The sequence below is a fragment of the Girardinichthys multiradiatus genome, chromosome 1, assembly GCF_021462225.1.
Source record: "Girardinichthys multiradiatus isolate DD_20200921_A chromosome 1, DD_fGirMul_XY1, whole genome shotgun sequence".
In the NCBI taxonomy this organism is placed as follows: domain Eukaryota; kingdom Metazoa; phylum Chordata; class Actinopteri; order Cyprinodontiformes; family Goodeidae; genus Girardinichthys; species Girardinichthys multiradiatus.
Genome location: NC_061794.1, coordinates 19,440,430 through 19,456,493, shown reverse-complemented (window position 1 = coordinate 19,456,493; position 16,064 = coordinate 19,440,430). Strand labels below are relative to the sequence as shown.

General features: G+C 42.2%; 2 protein-coding genes across 2 annotated transcripts; one reads left to right on the top strand and one right to left on the bottom strand.

Annotated features, from left to right (window-relative positions):
- Positions 1 to 1,512: 1,512 nt before the first annotated feature.
- Positions 1,513 to 4,022, bottom strand: LOC124874980 (chymotrypsin-C-like). The gene is made up of 8 exons (XM_047376702.1): positions 3,950 to 4,022; positions 3,744 to 3,832; positions 3,167 to 3,264; positions 2,883 to 3,005; positions 2,665 to 2,801; positions 2,209 to 2,354; positions 1,705 to 1,857; positions 1,513 to 1,605 (listed from the first exon to the last, which is right to left on the bottom strand). Exons 1-8 carry the CDS (start codon positions 3,984 to 3,986, stop codon positions 1,585 to 1,587), a joined length of 804 nt encoding a protein of 267 aa, XP_047232658.1. The 5' UTR covers positions 3,987 to 4,022; the 3' UTR covers positions 1,513 to 1,584.
- Positions 4,023 to 6,284: 2,262 nt separating this feature from the next.
- LOC124874986 (chymotrypsin-like elastase family member 2A) lies at positions 6,285 to 9,284 on the top strand. Its single transcript, XM_047376714.1, has 8 exons — positions 6,285 to 6,358; positions 6,501 to 6,589; positions 6,678 to 6,775; positions 7,718 to 7,837; positions 7,966 to 8,102; positions 8,468 to 8,613; positions 8,738 to 8,890; positions 9,220 to 9,284. The coding sequence occupies exons 1-8, from the start codon at positions 6,322 to 6,324 to the stop codon at positions 9,235 to 9,237; spliced, it is 798 nt and encodes a 265-aa protein (XP_047232670.1). The 5' UTR covers positions 6,285 to 6,321; the 3' UTR covers positions 9,238 to 9,284.
- The last annotated feature ends 6,780 nt before the right edge of the window (positions 9,285 to 16,064 follow it).

Genomic DNA, 16,064 nt, shown 5'->3' with positions numbered 1-16,064 from the left:
GGTATTAATGTTTCTTTATGGTGTTGATTTTCATGCTGATTAATGAGTTGGTGTCCTGAGGGTGTTCATAGCTCTTAGTTTATCCTCTACTGAATTATATGTTTTAATGTTTTTTTTTTTTATAATTCAATTCACAGAGAGACGTTTTTCTCCCTTTGCAATACAAAGTAGGCATGTTGTACCTTTTTTTTTTTTCCTGGTTATAGCTGAAAGAATTTGATTTATTTGCCTTTCTGCCTTATAGGCACTATAAACTTGCTAATGTTCTCTGATAGTCTCAGTCATTAACGCTAGGAGTCTAAAGGTGTCCTTTGCTTTTCTAGATAATATTCTGCACTTTAATTTTACCTGCCAGGGCCAGCTGTAAGGCCTGACATCCTCTCCTTTAACCACTCGGCTTGCCAAAGGCTGGAAGGAGGGATTGCCGCATCCAACAGGATGTGGCAACAATATGTGCTCAAATAATTATTAGTGTATTATTGGTGAGTGCATCCATCCATCCATTTACTATACCCACTTTATCCATACAGGTTCGTGGGGCTGGCTGATGACTATCTCCAGCAGTTGTTGGATGAGAGGCAGGACACACCATAGACAAGTCATCAGTTCATCACAGGGCAACACAAAGAGGACAAACAACATTGCATCAACCCCCCTGACACCTGAGTACAATTTAGAAAGCCCAGTCAACCTAACAATTGTGTTTTTTGTACTGTTGGATAAAGTACCCAGAGAGAACCCACGCATGCGCTGAGAGAACATGCAAACTTCATGCAAAAAGACCCCAGGCCAGGTTTTGAACCAAGAATCATCTGGCTAAACCAAAAACGTAAGAAAAATATGGAAGCCCCACACAGGTTTATGCAACAAATGTGAGGAAGATGAATCAGTTGAATGTTCTCTTATTAGTCTTATTATCTTATTAGTTGGGAATGTGAAGATTCCAGGAAGAGGATAAGATGCAAGGTGAGGGAGATTGGTGTACAGGAATTTACTTTAAAAATGTTACTAAGGATGTGTCACAGAACACTGGTGAGGTAATTATTGAACTTCTTAAGATTAATAGGAGTTTTTTTTACAGAACATAAAGTACAGTTAAATTTGGGCATTTAGGATTTTCTAGGGTATTTGTAGTAGCTGTGTGCTTTTGTGTGAGCATGCATGTGTGTGTGTGTCCTGGTTTGTTTAGGAGAACATTTAGATAATAGAAAAACAAGAAGCAATCAGCGCTAGAACATTATTGTTAACTGCTTTCTGTTTAAGAAAAAACACTTATTCATTTAAAAATTTATTTTAGCAGTTCTTGGCTATTCATTTGTTTTAATAGCTAAAAGTTATATTTTTCTAAAAGGTGTCAAGAGAGTGGAACAAAGCATAATTTTAGTACTTTTGCAACTTTCATTTAATGAAAAAAGCAACAATTATTTTCTGATTTTTAAGGCTCAAAATGAGCTTGTTCCATTGTTTTTTAACAAGACTGGAATGTCGAGTCAATAAATAACCAAGATAACATAAAGTGTAGAAAAGGTTTTATTTCTTTTAGAGTGACTAGAATGTCAGTTTAGGTCTTTAAATAGTACTCCATCAGTTGACCAGCATCATGTTCTGTGAAAAAATCATGAAGATGTGTTTTTTTATGATATGTATCACATAAAAAATCTGAACTCTGTATACAGTGATTTAGCAGCAGTTTCAGAAGCTTACATGGTTAATCCAGTCCACGAAGGAGCTGACTTGAGTGAACACAGTGGGCTTCTTGTAGTAGTTGCAGCTGAGCCCAGGGCCAAAGCTAACAATACCATGAACCTCCCAGGATCCATCAGAGGCCTGACAGTTCAGAGGACCACCAGAGTCTCCCTAAACAGTGCCACAAAAACAAAATTTCAGTTATCAAAATCTGAGAGTAAAAATGTAATACACATATATGTTGCATATAATATCTGCAAGATAGATTTAACAGACTTTCATGACAGAAATAGATTATTCACTTTGTATATTTAAGCAGATCTTCTATGCAGACATCTTATTTCAAGTAAAAGTAAAAGATAGCAAATTTTCATTTCTGTATAAAGTCGTCCTTAAAAAAGTGCAATGATTATAAAAATATCAAATATTTTTGTGAATTGTTTTTTTTAAAAACCAACGTTATCCATCAGTATCCACAGGAAGAGTCAATACTAACTGAAAATATTTGTGTTTAGGACTCACATGGCATCCAGCAACAATTCCGTCTCCACCAGCACAGACCATAGTTTGTATCACCTGAGAGCCCCACCAGTCTGACTGGCTGCAGGTAGCGTAGTCCACAACTGGCAGCAAAGCCTGCTGCAGGATGTCAGCGATGGGACCTCCGGCTGTGCACATAAGAGATGCATTAACCACTGTACAACAAAGCCACAATTGCACCTCATTTTACTTTGCTAATTAACAAATAAATCCAGTGACTGTGAACCTGTAAACATAATTAAATAATATAAAATTACAATCTATTCTGCTTGCTTTAAGGTATAGAAACTCAACAGTGCTTTCTCATCTTTCTTAATTTCATAATGCTAGAATATATGTAGGATGGCCACAGGTGGGCAGTATTACACATCACATATAATGCAACCTTTATTTGATTATGTTCCAGCCAACCCAAAAAATTTAAAATAGACAACTCACTGTAGAGGCGACCCCACCCGGTCACAAAGCATGGTGCATCATGAGGGAGGATAAAGCCTTCAGCAGGAAGACAAGAGGGATGGATGGTGTCAGATAATTCAACAGGGGCCGCCAGCTTGATCAGGGCAATGTCATTACTGTGGAACACGAACATCAGACTTTATCAGTACTCATATTGCTGCACTCTTCAGAAAAACAGTTTAGACCATAATAGTTACTGAATGAGGAAAGAGTTCCAATTTTCGTGCACAATGATGTTGGCCAGGTTCACAAATACAGAGCCATTCTCATTTTCGACCAGGTTGTGCTTTCCCAGAGCCACTCTGTACTGCCTGGTTGAGCTACGAGTTGAAAAATCAGAAGCAGCAGAGATCTGATTTAATACTATGTTCATGTGTTAGCATTTTCAGAAATAACATAATTAATTGGTTTTATATAGAAAAAAATATTTTTAAATGTGACTCATGAGTCTTTATAAAAGGGTTCTGTGACAGTTTCCCACCTGACACAGTGAGCAGCAGTTAGAACCCACTGGTCAGAGATCAGAGTTCCCCCGCAGATGTGTCTCCATTCACCATTATTGTTGTATTGCAGGGAAATCTGAAAGAATACATGACAATAACAAGAATTATCTTCATGCCTTGTTATCATTGTTTTAGCTGGTGTTGACATTTATGCTACCAGTGTTTTGATGGGAATTTGTAACTCCTACTTTAATAATATTCTGTTAATCTGTTGATCTTTATGATCCAATGAAACCCAGCAGGAGGCCACTGTGCTGCGCCAAAGGAGCATTTCGGGGGCTAATATCCTTGCTCATGGAGCCATTATTTTAGATATTTTAGCTTTTGCAGTAGATCTTCAAAAGGTTGTATAAAATGGAACTGACGTTTCATTAATGTAATTGAAATAAGTGAGTACCTGTTGTTATTCCCTTATATTATGTTCAAAAGATACATGTAAACTAGCTTTATGCTTATTATTCATTTCTGCACCCAAAATATCTGTTCACGCTGCCTTAATGATTTTAACATATACAATTTTACAGGTTTCTTTGTAGAGCTTCATATTTTTTTTACCTGCCAGGGCCAGCTGTGAGGCCTGACATCCTCTCCGTTAACCACTCGACTCACCACAGGTTGGTAGGTAGGATTGCCGCACCCGTAGGCTGAAATCAAAGATGAGACTTACTTGCATGTTTCAGGTAAATATGGCACACCAAATGAAGAGAGGGGGGTAGAAAAATTATTTTATCTGTTGTTCTTAGCAGGAAAGTCTTTCTTACCGCCAGCAAAGAGCAAAGCAAGCACCACAAACTTCATTGTATCAGTAGCACCACAGTTTGAAGTAAACTTCTGAGATATTTATATCTGTCACCACCTTTCTTATGTAACCTGCAACATCTGGACCTTATTCCTGGAAAATTACACCGTGAGAAAATTTAACAGAGGGGGTGGAGCTATAGGTGGACATGCAGAACTGGCAGATGTCCAATACAATTCCAAGGTCAAAGCTGCAGCTGAAGCTGCATTTTCTATTTTTTTAATTGTTTATTGAACATGTCACAGCCATTTACTATTCCTGAAGTTTTAATGTCAAGAACTACAAAAAAAAACCTTGAATGACACACCTAACCATATAAACTGGCCAGTAACTGTTTTTGGATTTTGCTGATTGTTGACTTACCTTACATAAAGCTAAAAAATATGTAAGGTATAGCTTATGTAATCTCTTGTATTACAGAACTTGCTTTTGTCTGTGTGGATCCATTAACAGTTTTCCATCTCATCAAAACTTTACATAAATGAAAGGTGTAATGACTCAGGTTTTTCACTTTTATTTTATTTTATTTTTACAAATAAATATCTGAAAAGTATGGCATACACATTTAGTGGAAGTCTTTTTTGATTCATCAACGATTGTGCTCTAAACTGGATTTGTGAGGAGTGCAGCATTATACCAGGCTGAGTACTGACGGAGTTTAATCTGATACCCTGAAATAAAATCCAGTGCAACCTACCACCTTCAGAAATCACCTAAGAAGTGAAGAGACTTCACTTGTGTGTTCCAGTAGTTGCTAGTATAGATCCAGCTGTTCTGTGAATGCCGCAGAGGTTTGTGAGAGAACATTAGCTAACAAACAGCCTCATGCAGATCAAGAAACAGAGCAGAGAGGCCTGAAATAAAGTTGATGAGACGTTTAAAGCAGAGTTAGGGTCCACCTTCAAACCCACTCATCCTGTTCAATAATTTGCTCCACAATTTTCCGCTGGAGGTAGCTATTCACACACCACTATGTATTGTATCAGAATCTTGATTTTTAGATCTTTCCAAAGGAAGGGACTTTGTTATTTACTCACAAAGCCATCCTACAGAAGCAACTTCCATACTTATCTGACCTGCTTTCCTGGAACGTTAGTTTTTATTACTAATCTTATTAATTAAAAGTGTCACTGTTATGAGTCTTAGCTGTTATCCCTTTTCTAATTTTTGGTCTTTGTATGGTATATGATGGTTTTACCTTGGCACGATTGAAAGAGAGTTCTCCCTCACTGGCACTTTTTGAGTATTAAATAAGTAAACATTGATGAAATAAATCAATATCCAAAGATTTGAAGATCTCATGGAGCACTGATCAATCATATATTGGGAAATGAAAAGAAATAGGCATTTGTGCAGCAACTATTAATTGTCTACAACTCAGACATGGCCCTTGTTGAAAATTGGCCACAAACAAATTCTTGAAGGAAAACCAAAAGATGTTCCATTATGTTTTCCACAAGCAAATGTGGAAAAGATGTCCTGGTTAGAAGAGACCAAAACGGAAATCTCTGGCCAACAGGTGAAAAACATAAGGGCAGAAAAATAACCCTCAACAAACCATCTCCACATTGAAACAGTGTGGTGGCAGCATCATTCTGTGAGAATGATTACTTCAGCAGGGACAGGGAAGTTGATCAGATCTGTGGAAAGGACAGATGGAGCTAAATTCAATAATCTTGAAAAAAAAAAAACAGATAAAAGCCACAAAAGACTTGAAAATGGGGCTAAGGTTCAACTTCCAACACAACAATAACACAAAATATCCAACCAGAGTCACAATAAAATGGTTTAGATAAAAAGTATATTCATGTGTTAGAATGGCTTACCAAAGGTTTACCAACTGATCATCTGTTACAAACTTCAGAATCGTTTAAATATTTTTGTAAAGAAAGAATGGATGGATTTTAGGCCAGTTTTCTTTGTAACACGGCTCATTTTTTATGCATCACTCAAAGCTTCATCCTAGCTTCAGCAGTCATACAGATTGGACATCAAATGTTTTTTTTAACCATGACTGTATTTTCTCCATGGCTGTATGAGTAGTCTTCATTTTAATAAAAAAAAGAAAAACATATTTTGTCAACAAAAGTATTTTCTCTGCTGATAAAAAAGCTGACCACATCAGGAGGCATCTGTGTGTTTCTCACACAGGTACGGTGGAAACAGGAGAGATACGGTGCATTTATCTTCACTCTTATATCCAAGGTTACATTTGTTTTTCCAGCAAAGTTTTCCTGACATTTTCCTGAAAATTGTTTGCAATATTCTGAGATGCCCACAGAGCTATACTATATAAAGAGCTACAAGTCACCATAAAACTCACTGACAGTCACAATGAAGTTTGTGATCTTGGCTTTGTTCGTTGCCAGTGGTAAGCTAAAGATTCCTCGTTAACAAAAGAAAATCTGTTACTGAATGTCCTAAACACAAAGATGAAATGCAAACATGTATGTTTAGATTCTAATAATGGCAAGAATAGCAATGTTTTCTACTGTTGTTGTATTGTCTCGTAGCCTACGGCTGTGGCCGGCCCACCAAACCCCCCATCATCTCCAAGGTTATTGGCGGAGATGATGTCCGTCAGAACAGCTGGCCCTGGCAGGTATTTACCCTTCTTACTAGACTCCATAGTTTGAAAGTTTTTTGCAAATTATAACACATGTGTGTACCTGTTTTTATGCTCTCCTCAGGTGTCTCTTCAATACAAGAGTGGTAGTGCTTTCTACCACACTTGTGGTGGCACTCTGATCTCCGACCTGTGGGTCATCACTGCTGCTCACTGCATTGGGTAAAGAAAATAGACAAATATAATTATGACTTAAACACCCAGGCAACACTTAAGAAATTAAGGATCTAAAATATGGGAAACAATATGATCATTTAAAAAAATCTAGTATTACAATTAAGATATACATTAAGATAACTTTAAAAAAAATGATTAAGTCTGATGACTGTAGAAACAGTGAGAAGTTGGATTACAAATGTAACATAGAGGGAAAAAAACACAAATTTGCCACACTGTGTATTTATTATTTATTAACCCTTAAGTAGTTCTTAAAAATCCTAACAAATGTGTCCCTGAGGACAAACAGTGGTTGCTTCCCCAAAGAAATTATGTAAAAATATCTTATTGATTTCTCTTTCATTTTAAACATGTCAGTCTTTTAAAACTTTTCAGCCTAAAATTATGACAGCAAATAATACCTATATGTTTGGGATTGGCAAGCTTTTAAAGCTCAGTGGTTAACCAAACTTCAGTGTTTTTGTTGAAAAAGACTGAATTATTTTAATAAAATATATTTCCAGGAGGATTACTTTTGTACAATGTCAAATAAAAAAAAAACAACTAAACTTGCACTTTAGACATTTAAATCTTTTGAGACTACTTCAGCCTGAAAACCTTAACTTTTAATCATACTTGTGTTTTTTTAGGCCATGTTTACATAGCTACAAAGTTTTTATTGAAAACAAAACAAGAAAATACTTATTTTTATTATCATTATTTGACCTTGAGACGGGTCAATGATTGGTAGCTGAGATAAGTAGAGTATTCTTGTTTTTAATCATTGACATTAAAGAAAGATGTAATGCTTTAAATCCCTTGGCATTTTTAATTCTATACTGTACATCCAAAACTGTAGTGGTTTTCTATTATTAGTAACTTTTGTGATGGAGGGAATGTTTTTGATATCTCATCAGATCTTGTTCTGTGTTTTTTGTGGCATTACAGAAGCCGCACCTACAGAGTCTACCTGGGAAAACACGACCTGACCACCAACGAGGCTGGTTCCACTGCCATCAGCCCCCAAAAGATCATCGTCCATCCCAACTGGGACTCTTATAATATCCGGTGGGCAATAGTTTTCTCACAGAGAACTCACAGTATGTTGGGTGTTTTTATATGATGCTGTGAGTGTTTAGTGTTAATTCTCCACAGTGCAGTGTTTCTGATTGTTTAATCTGTATTTTACGGTCCAGTAACGACATTGCCCTGATCAAGCTGGAAACTCCTGTCACATTCTCAGCTGCCATCACCCCCGCCTGTCTTCCCAGCTCTGGTGAAATCCTGCCTCACAACGCTCCCTGCTACGTCACTGGCTGGGGAAGTCTCTGGAGTAAGTTCTGAGGCACAAAAAGAACACAAATAATCTACCTTATTTTTGTGTCCCATGTTTGATGTTACATTTTGACCAGCAGCCCGCCCTTATTTCATTTTTTTTTTTTTTTTTTTGAAAACTGGTTACACAGAGGTTTATCATGATCCTAAATGTGATTTGCTATGAACCCGATTAAGGTTGAAGTGAATAAACCTTTTCAAATAATTCATTATTCCAGCTAATCTGTAAATGTACAACAAAAATACTTCTCTTTAATTGATGGCACATGCGCAAAACTCAAAAAATAAGTTGAAAGTAGTTCATGTATATGTTCTTATGAATTTCAGATGTTAATCTGAATATCTTGTTTGATTTTAATTAAGCTGGAGGTCCCGTTGCTGACATCCTGCAACAAGCTCTCCTCCCTGTGGTTGGCCAGTCCACCTGCACCTTGCCTGACTGGTGGGGCTCCCTGGTCACCAGCAGCATGATTTGTGCTGGAGGCGATGGTGTGGTATCTAGCTGCAATGTAAGTCAGACTATTTAGATTTGATAAACTTTCATCTTCAGATAAGACACTTTCCTCGCCTTAGACACTTAAGTCTGTTAATGCCATGTTGACCCGAGTCACATTTGTCCCTCCTGTCCTCCAGGGAGACTCAGGTGGTCCCCTGAACTGCCAGAGGTCTGATGGCACCTGGGATGTCCATGGAGTGGTGAGCTTTGGCTCAAGTATGGGCTGCAACTACCCCAAGAAGCCCTCTGTCTTTACCAGAGTCAGTGCATACATCAGCTGGATCAACAATGTGAGTGAAAACATTTGTATACCATCAATATTGGTTAATAGTACTGCATGATAATATATATATATATATATATATATATATATATATTTTTTTTTTTTTTTTTTTTTTTAACTTAAGATTTTAATAACCCAGTATGCTGTATATTTTAGAGAGGGGTTGACAAAGTTTGCAATTGTTACAAACAATATAAAGCACAAAATGACAAACTGTTGGATGACAGTTATTTGGATGTGTTAGAAATCTGAGAGAAGATCTTATTAAAGGGTTGAAATCTGATGAAATATTCTGTTATCACACAGACTAAAGAAATAATTTCCATTCTTTTTCAGGTGATGGCCACTAACTAAAATGGCTGGGTCCTTGTTGCACTTGTACTTGAAGCTTGCCAAATAAATAAAAAAAGAAAAAAAAAACATTATTTCTGTGTTTTAATCAGACACCAGACAAATGTATTCAACATATACATTTATTTTATTTATTTTCAGTGCCAGCTGTGCACACACTACTAGTCAATTCAAAAGTGCAAACTTACAGAACTGTGAAAAACATGGACACCCTGAAAGCCTTTGGGCATATGAACATTTAAAATTAACTTTAACAGCACAAAAAAATTCAAGTAATGTCAATAAATAAAAAACAACATATCTTAAGAAAATATCTTTCAGACCTTTTTGTAAAATGTAATTTAATAGAAAGTAAAGTCTGCCCAGATAAACATTAAGACAATCCCATTTTTATTTCTACTTAAAATGGCTAAAATCACAAGTAGATGTGTCACATAAGATGTAAATGCTAAAGCATTGTTTGTCAGAATTTTGAAGGAGGTTTAACGTCAGACATTTAGTTTGGTGTGCTCCTGACTATTGAAGTGAGAGGGAACATTATGATAGGATCCAAAGTAAGGTGTTTAGAAAGAAGGTTGTAGCAGCTAATGAGTCTGCTAAGGAATATAAAGAGATCTTAAAAATAGAAAGACTTACGGAATAATGTATTTTGGACAGATTCTACAATTGAATTATTTGGTGACAAATCATCTCATACCAATTATGAAGCATAGAGCTGTAAGTGTCATGGTTTGGAAATCCTTTTCTGGAACAGGACCTGGCCCACTAACTATCATAGAGCCCGCTATGAAATCTACTATGCATCAGAGACTTCTTGAGGAAAACAGCCCCTTTTCCACTGAAAGCTCTAGAATGTCCCAGGATTTGTTTGACCCAGGTAAAAATAATCCTGGGAATTTGGATGCCTTCTGTTTCCATTACTCAGAAAGGCCACGTACCATTTATTTTTTTTCTTACAACTATTGCGAAGTAGTTTAAAATTAATATCTACATTACCTTAAAATGTCAGAAATCTCAGATGAAAAATATTACATTTTATATTCTGGTACTTGCAGTTATTCACCACATACTGAACGTGTTATATTGACTTTCAGTCGCCACAAAAAGATAACAGGTTAACTTTTAGCTTACTTTAGCAGTCAGACCACCCTGTGACCAGAGTTCTGCTGCTCTGCAAACTCAGACGGAACATTTCAAAGTAGGCTCATAATCTTGATGATCTGACTGCAAAGATGAAGTTTTGAGGTCTTCTTTCTCACTTAAAAACATCTTATAACTACTTTTTGTGACAAATTAATGGTATAAAAATGATACATTTGTATATTGGCTGCTGCCATTATGGCAGCCTGTGGTGCAATGCCTCACTGCTCAAAACCCTTTAACAAGCCTGCGGAAATCTGAAAAGTCCTACCTTAGAGTGTGACATTTTACCTGTGAAAGTAAGGTCTGGGGAAATTGTAATTACCCAGATAATGTTGTATCAAAACAGACCCTGAGCTTTCCACCACTCCCACAAGCATTGGAAAAGTGGCTAATGTGAGACAACCTGTTATACTTCTTTATGGGGTGTCCTAATTTTTGTCTTTGTAATGTGGAATTAAAGTGGAAAGCACAAAGGGAAATCCACACAAGCATATGGAGTTGGATTCAAGAATGAACAGAATGGCACAGGATGTATGAAGAGTATTTATAATTTTGCACATGCTCACTTGAGCGTGTAAAGAACACACTGCAGAATGAAAGAGAGAGTTCATGTTTCCATGAAGTTCTTTCCCTCCACTTCTCCACTGCTGTCTTCCATCTCTGCTGTAGTAATCTGTAGCTTAACAATTTTTAAACTCACATAAAGTTTTGCAATGTCCTCCATGAGCTCCCAAAAAACTAAAAAAGGAAACAGTGCATGAGAATAGCAATGGCATCCTCTTATTTTGAAAGTCTCGTATAGTTGTCCTTTCAGGTCTGGGTTACTTCCACTAGTTATATAGAACCTGCTTGCTATTTTAAAATCATTGTGTAGTAAGCATGGAAGGGTGATGTAAGAAATTGTCCTTTAGGGTTAATCACAGTTGTCTGGGTGTTGAAACAGCAGTACATGCACAAAATGGCCGCCATGTAGTTGCCTCCTATGAAGATGGTCAAAGGGTTAGGGGTCGGGTCATGTTTAAGCCATAGAAATTAATGAAAATCAATGAAAGTCAACGAAAGTCCTTAAAAAGATAGATGGATGTGTGTGTGTGTGGGTGTTTGTCCCGCTGGAAAAGAGTTAGTGGTAGTGTCATGTTTAAGCCATAGACATGAAGACAATAAAGGGAATTCCTCACAAAGATAGTAATCCATGGATGTGTGTGTGGGTGTGTGTCTGTGTGTGGGTGTGTGTGTGGGTGTGTGTCTGTGTGTGAGACACAGAGAGGCAGAAAGAAAGACAGAATCACATCCAGACATATACAGTAGGAGATACACAGAGCTATAAATAGAACAGTGAGGAATGAATCAGCCAATCAGCAAAGAGCGTCAGTGTAACTTGACACCTGCTGTTCTATTTCGTATAGGCTTCGCCCTTTAAGGCTATCGCTAGTGGGTTTATCCCTTCGCGCGCAGCGCAGCACTGAAAACTTTAGTCCACGCCCACCTGTGTGGGCCCCACCCCGGTCCGTATAAATTACGGTGAGACCGGACAAACGGCTCCCATTTTTCTTCAGCGACAGCTTAAGAGCACTGATTCAAGAAGAACCATGGCTAGCGTCGGCACTATCCGCCTGTGCCCGGCTTGTAACACCGGCTACATCATGAGTTATGACCTGCATGCATGCATTCCAGTAACTCCCTCTTAAAATCCTCAGGGATGGAGGAGAAGAACCGAAGCCACATCTGTCGCTGTAGCAAGGTCTGCCAGGCAGCGATGCGGGAGGAGCACACAGCCGATGACGCACAGAGGTTGAGGATGGTGTCTGCGAGATTGCAGAATTCCTCCACATCCTCCAGAGGCAGCTCCATCTCCCGAGCCTTCTTGGAGATGGCGTAGGCCAGGAAGGCGGTGTTGTTGGTCGCCGCAGCGACCTGAGCGGCACATTGGTGGAAGCGATCAGTCAGCCTGGCCGTGATCTGATCACTGGGGGAGGGGGGCACAGGCTGTCGTCCGACGCGCCGGGCCGACCTAACCCCAAAAACTGCCGACAGACTGGGATCCAGAGCAGGAACTGGGGGAAACCCCTAATCCGTCAGGGACTCCACCCTCGTGATGGGTGTGAAGGTGGAGACCGGTGCCTTTAGCTGAAGCGGCTCGGCCGCCGCTCCCGACAGGTAAGCAGTTACCGCCGGAAAATGGGGCCAAACCGGATCTCGGCGAGTTGAATGAGCTGGGGCGAATTTTTCCGCCAGGTCGTCAGTCGGGAGCTGGGCTAAAGGCGCGGGAACAGGGACACCTTTAGCCTCAGCTACTTTCGAGATGATGTCCGGCAGCGCGCTAACAAGTGCGCCCATCGCCGGAAAGGGGGTGGTCGCCGACATCGGGAGGCCCTGAGCCTGGACTGATTTTGTATCTGCCTCCGCGTCCTCCGTCCGGAGGAAGTGAGTGGAGATATCAGTCGCTGTCTCTGGGGCGGAATCGTCTGATTCTCGCCCAACACCAGAGATGTTCAATGCCTCATCGAGGGAGCATTGGTCCGCTGCGGGGAATTCCCCTTCTAGCGGGGAGAAAATGGCTAGCCGCCGTTGCTTCTCTTCCAGAGGCAGACGCCTGCAGGAAGGGCAGGTGGACTGCGGGGTCAAGGCCAGGCTTGCATGATCAGGACCGAGGCAGCCCTGGAAATGAGGACCGATCAGTCCGGATGGGCTGTTCGGTCCTCATTTCCAGTCCATGCTGGGCCAGATGCAGACCTCTCAAGAGGAACTTGAACGGGTCAAGAGACATGGGTCTTTTAATTGCTCTGGCTTCCGGTCGTCCCATACCCCCGGCCGCTGGCGGGATCGCTGTGATCAGCGGCAGCAGCAGAGACGCTCCACGGCCGCTGCCGCAGCTCCCCGAGTTGCTCCGTCTACTCAGCCGCAGCAGCAGCGCAGAGGTCGGCAGTTGGCGTGCGCCTGGTCCAACCCTCCACAGGAGCCACGGCGGAGATTTAAAAAGTGACTGGTGGGGGGGGATGTGTGTAAAACTACTGATTGTTTTGAAATAAAACACATACATTTCTCTAAGAGCAAGTTTCCGTTTTATTCTGGCTCAGCCAGATCGTACGATCTCGCTGTGCTTTCCTCACACACATCCTCCACTCGTAATGAGACGGCCCCTTTAAACGACCATTTAAGAGGCCCCACAATCTCCCAGTTTCAAAGCATGACTCCACGAGAGCATACTATGCTGTTCCGGTAGAGCCACGCTCGCTGCCTTCTCCCTCCTGTCCTCCCCAGCTGTCAGTGGGTGAGATCACAGAGGATGCACAACAGCAGCTCCCTACGAAGCGGCGCACCAGTGATGCCCCCGCTCAACACCAAGCTGCGAGCCTGGGTGAATATCCCCTTGGTGAGGCTGGTTTACAGCCCTTTCGATCTGAGCCCCCCATGGGTTACCTCTGATCAGAATCCGAGTTGGGTAACGGCGGTAGGGGCTCTAGCCTGGCTCGTATCCATGAGCACCACGGCACCACAGATAAATGCGCGGCCGCTCTCAGAGCATCACTCAGAGTGGCAGCGCGTATGTTCCCTGGACAGGTGGATGGACAGACTGATCAGCAGAGGTTACACGCTGCAGTTCCTGTCTCTGCCCCCACCGTTCAGAGGGATTTTGGAGACAGTCCTGTCCTCCCCGGAGCAGAGCTCCGTTCTCATGTCAGAACTGCAGGAACTCCTGATAAAAAACGTCATTTCCAGGGTTCCTCGCGGAGAGGAAAACACGGGGTTTTATTCTCGATATTTTCTGGTTCCCAAGAAAACAGGAGGTATGAGACCGATTCTCGATCTGTCCCTGTTCAACAAAGCGATCATGGAGAGACGTTTCCACATGCTGACAGTCAGACAGGTGATAGAGAACATTCACCAGAACGACTGGTTCACCTCCATAGATCTGAAGGATGCTTATTTTCACATCCCCATCATCCCAAAACACCGCAAATATCTGCGTTTCGCTTATCAGGGGATCTCATATCAATACAACCGCCTGCCGTTCGGTTACTCTTTCGCCCCACGCACGTTCTCCAAATGTGTGGAGACGGCGTTGCAGCCGCTGCGCTCGGCAGGGATGAGAATCCTTTTTTATCTGGACGACCAGCTTTTGCTGGCTCGGTCCAGAGAGGAAGCAGCGGTACAGACAAAGAAGCTGGACGCACATCTGACAGTTCTGGGGTTTTCAATAAACTGGCAAAAAAGTTCTGTTTTCCCATCCCGGATGATCGTTTATCTGGGGGTGGAGTTAAACTCAGCCACATTGAGAGCCCGGCTCTCTCAGCCGAGAACAGACGCGCTGTCAGCGCTTCTCCTCCGTGTCAAACCTCACAGCGTAGTGACAGCTCTGTCACTTATGCGGTTACTGGGAATGATGTCAGCGGCTCACGTGGTTGTTCCGCTGGGTCTGCTTCATATGAGACGTCTTCAGAGATGGTTCATCCGCCTGCGCATAGATCCTGTGCATCAGAAGAGGCGGATGATTTCAGTCCCTCCTTCAGTGGGACCCGACCTGGCCCATTGGGGAAATCCCCGCATCCTGTCAGAGGAAGTTCCCCTCAGCAGACTGGCGTCACACGTCTCTGTGTTCACAGACGCATCCCTGTCGGGATGGGGAGGAACGTGTCAGTCTCAGGCGGTGGGAGCACAGTGGCCAGACCACATGTCTCTCCACATAAACGTGCTGGAGCTTCTCACAGTGTGGAAGGTGACACAGCATTTTGCTCCTCTGCTGTGGGATCAGCATGTTCTGATCCACACAGACAACAGAGTGGCAGCAGCCTACATAAATCGCCAGGGAGGTGTGCGCTCGGCTCAGCTGCTAAACATTTCCAGGCAGCTGCTGTGCTGGGCGCGCATGAACCTGCTCTCCATCAGAGCAGTGTACATCCCCGGCGTCCTGAACAGAGGAGCGGACATCATGTCCAGAGGTGGTCCTCGTCCCGGGGACTGGAGTCTCCACCCCGAGCTGATTGTTCAGATCTGGAGCAGGTTTGGGAAAGCAGCAGTGGATCTTTTCGCCACACGGGAGAACGCACAATGCCAGTTGTGGTTCTCACTGAGCCCACGGGAGGATCCACCGTTAGGAGTGGACGCCTTTGCTCACAGCCCGTGGCCAAAAACGCTCCTTTATGCCTTTCCACCAGTTCCGCTGATCCCGCGGCTCTTGGATCGAATCTGAGAGGAACAGCTCTCAGTGATTCTCGTAGCCCCCGAGCGCAAAAGCGCGCCATGGTTTCCGAGCCTGCAGCAGCTGGTGTCAGGTTGCCCGTGGCAGCTGCCGTGGAGAGAGGATGCACTCCTCCAGGCGGGAGGGGCGATCAGGAGCGTCCCAGAGTTAGGTCAACGTCTCTGGGTCTGGCCGCTGAACGGGAGCGTTTAGAAAGGCTGGGTCTCCCGCACGATGTGGTGCGCACGATTCAGGGCGCACGAGCCGCCTCTACCACAGCGTCATACGCATCAAAGTGGGCAGCTTTTCAGCGCTGGTGCGCAGAGAAAGGCATGGAGCCTTTTTCATGTCCATTAGGGTGCGTGCTGTCATTCCTCCAGCAGCTGATGAACAGAAATTTAGCTTTCAGCACCATTAAAACTTATGCTGCAGCTATTTCCTTCTGTCATGAGGGTTTTGGTGACAGAACGGGGATTTAGCGCTCGTCCTGCGCGCACTGGTTAAAGCC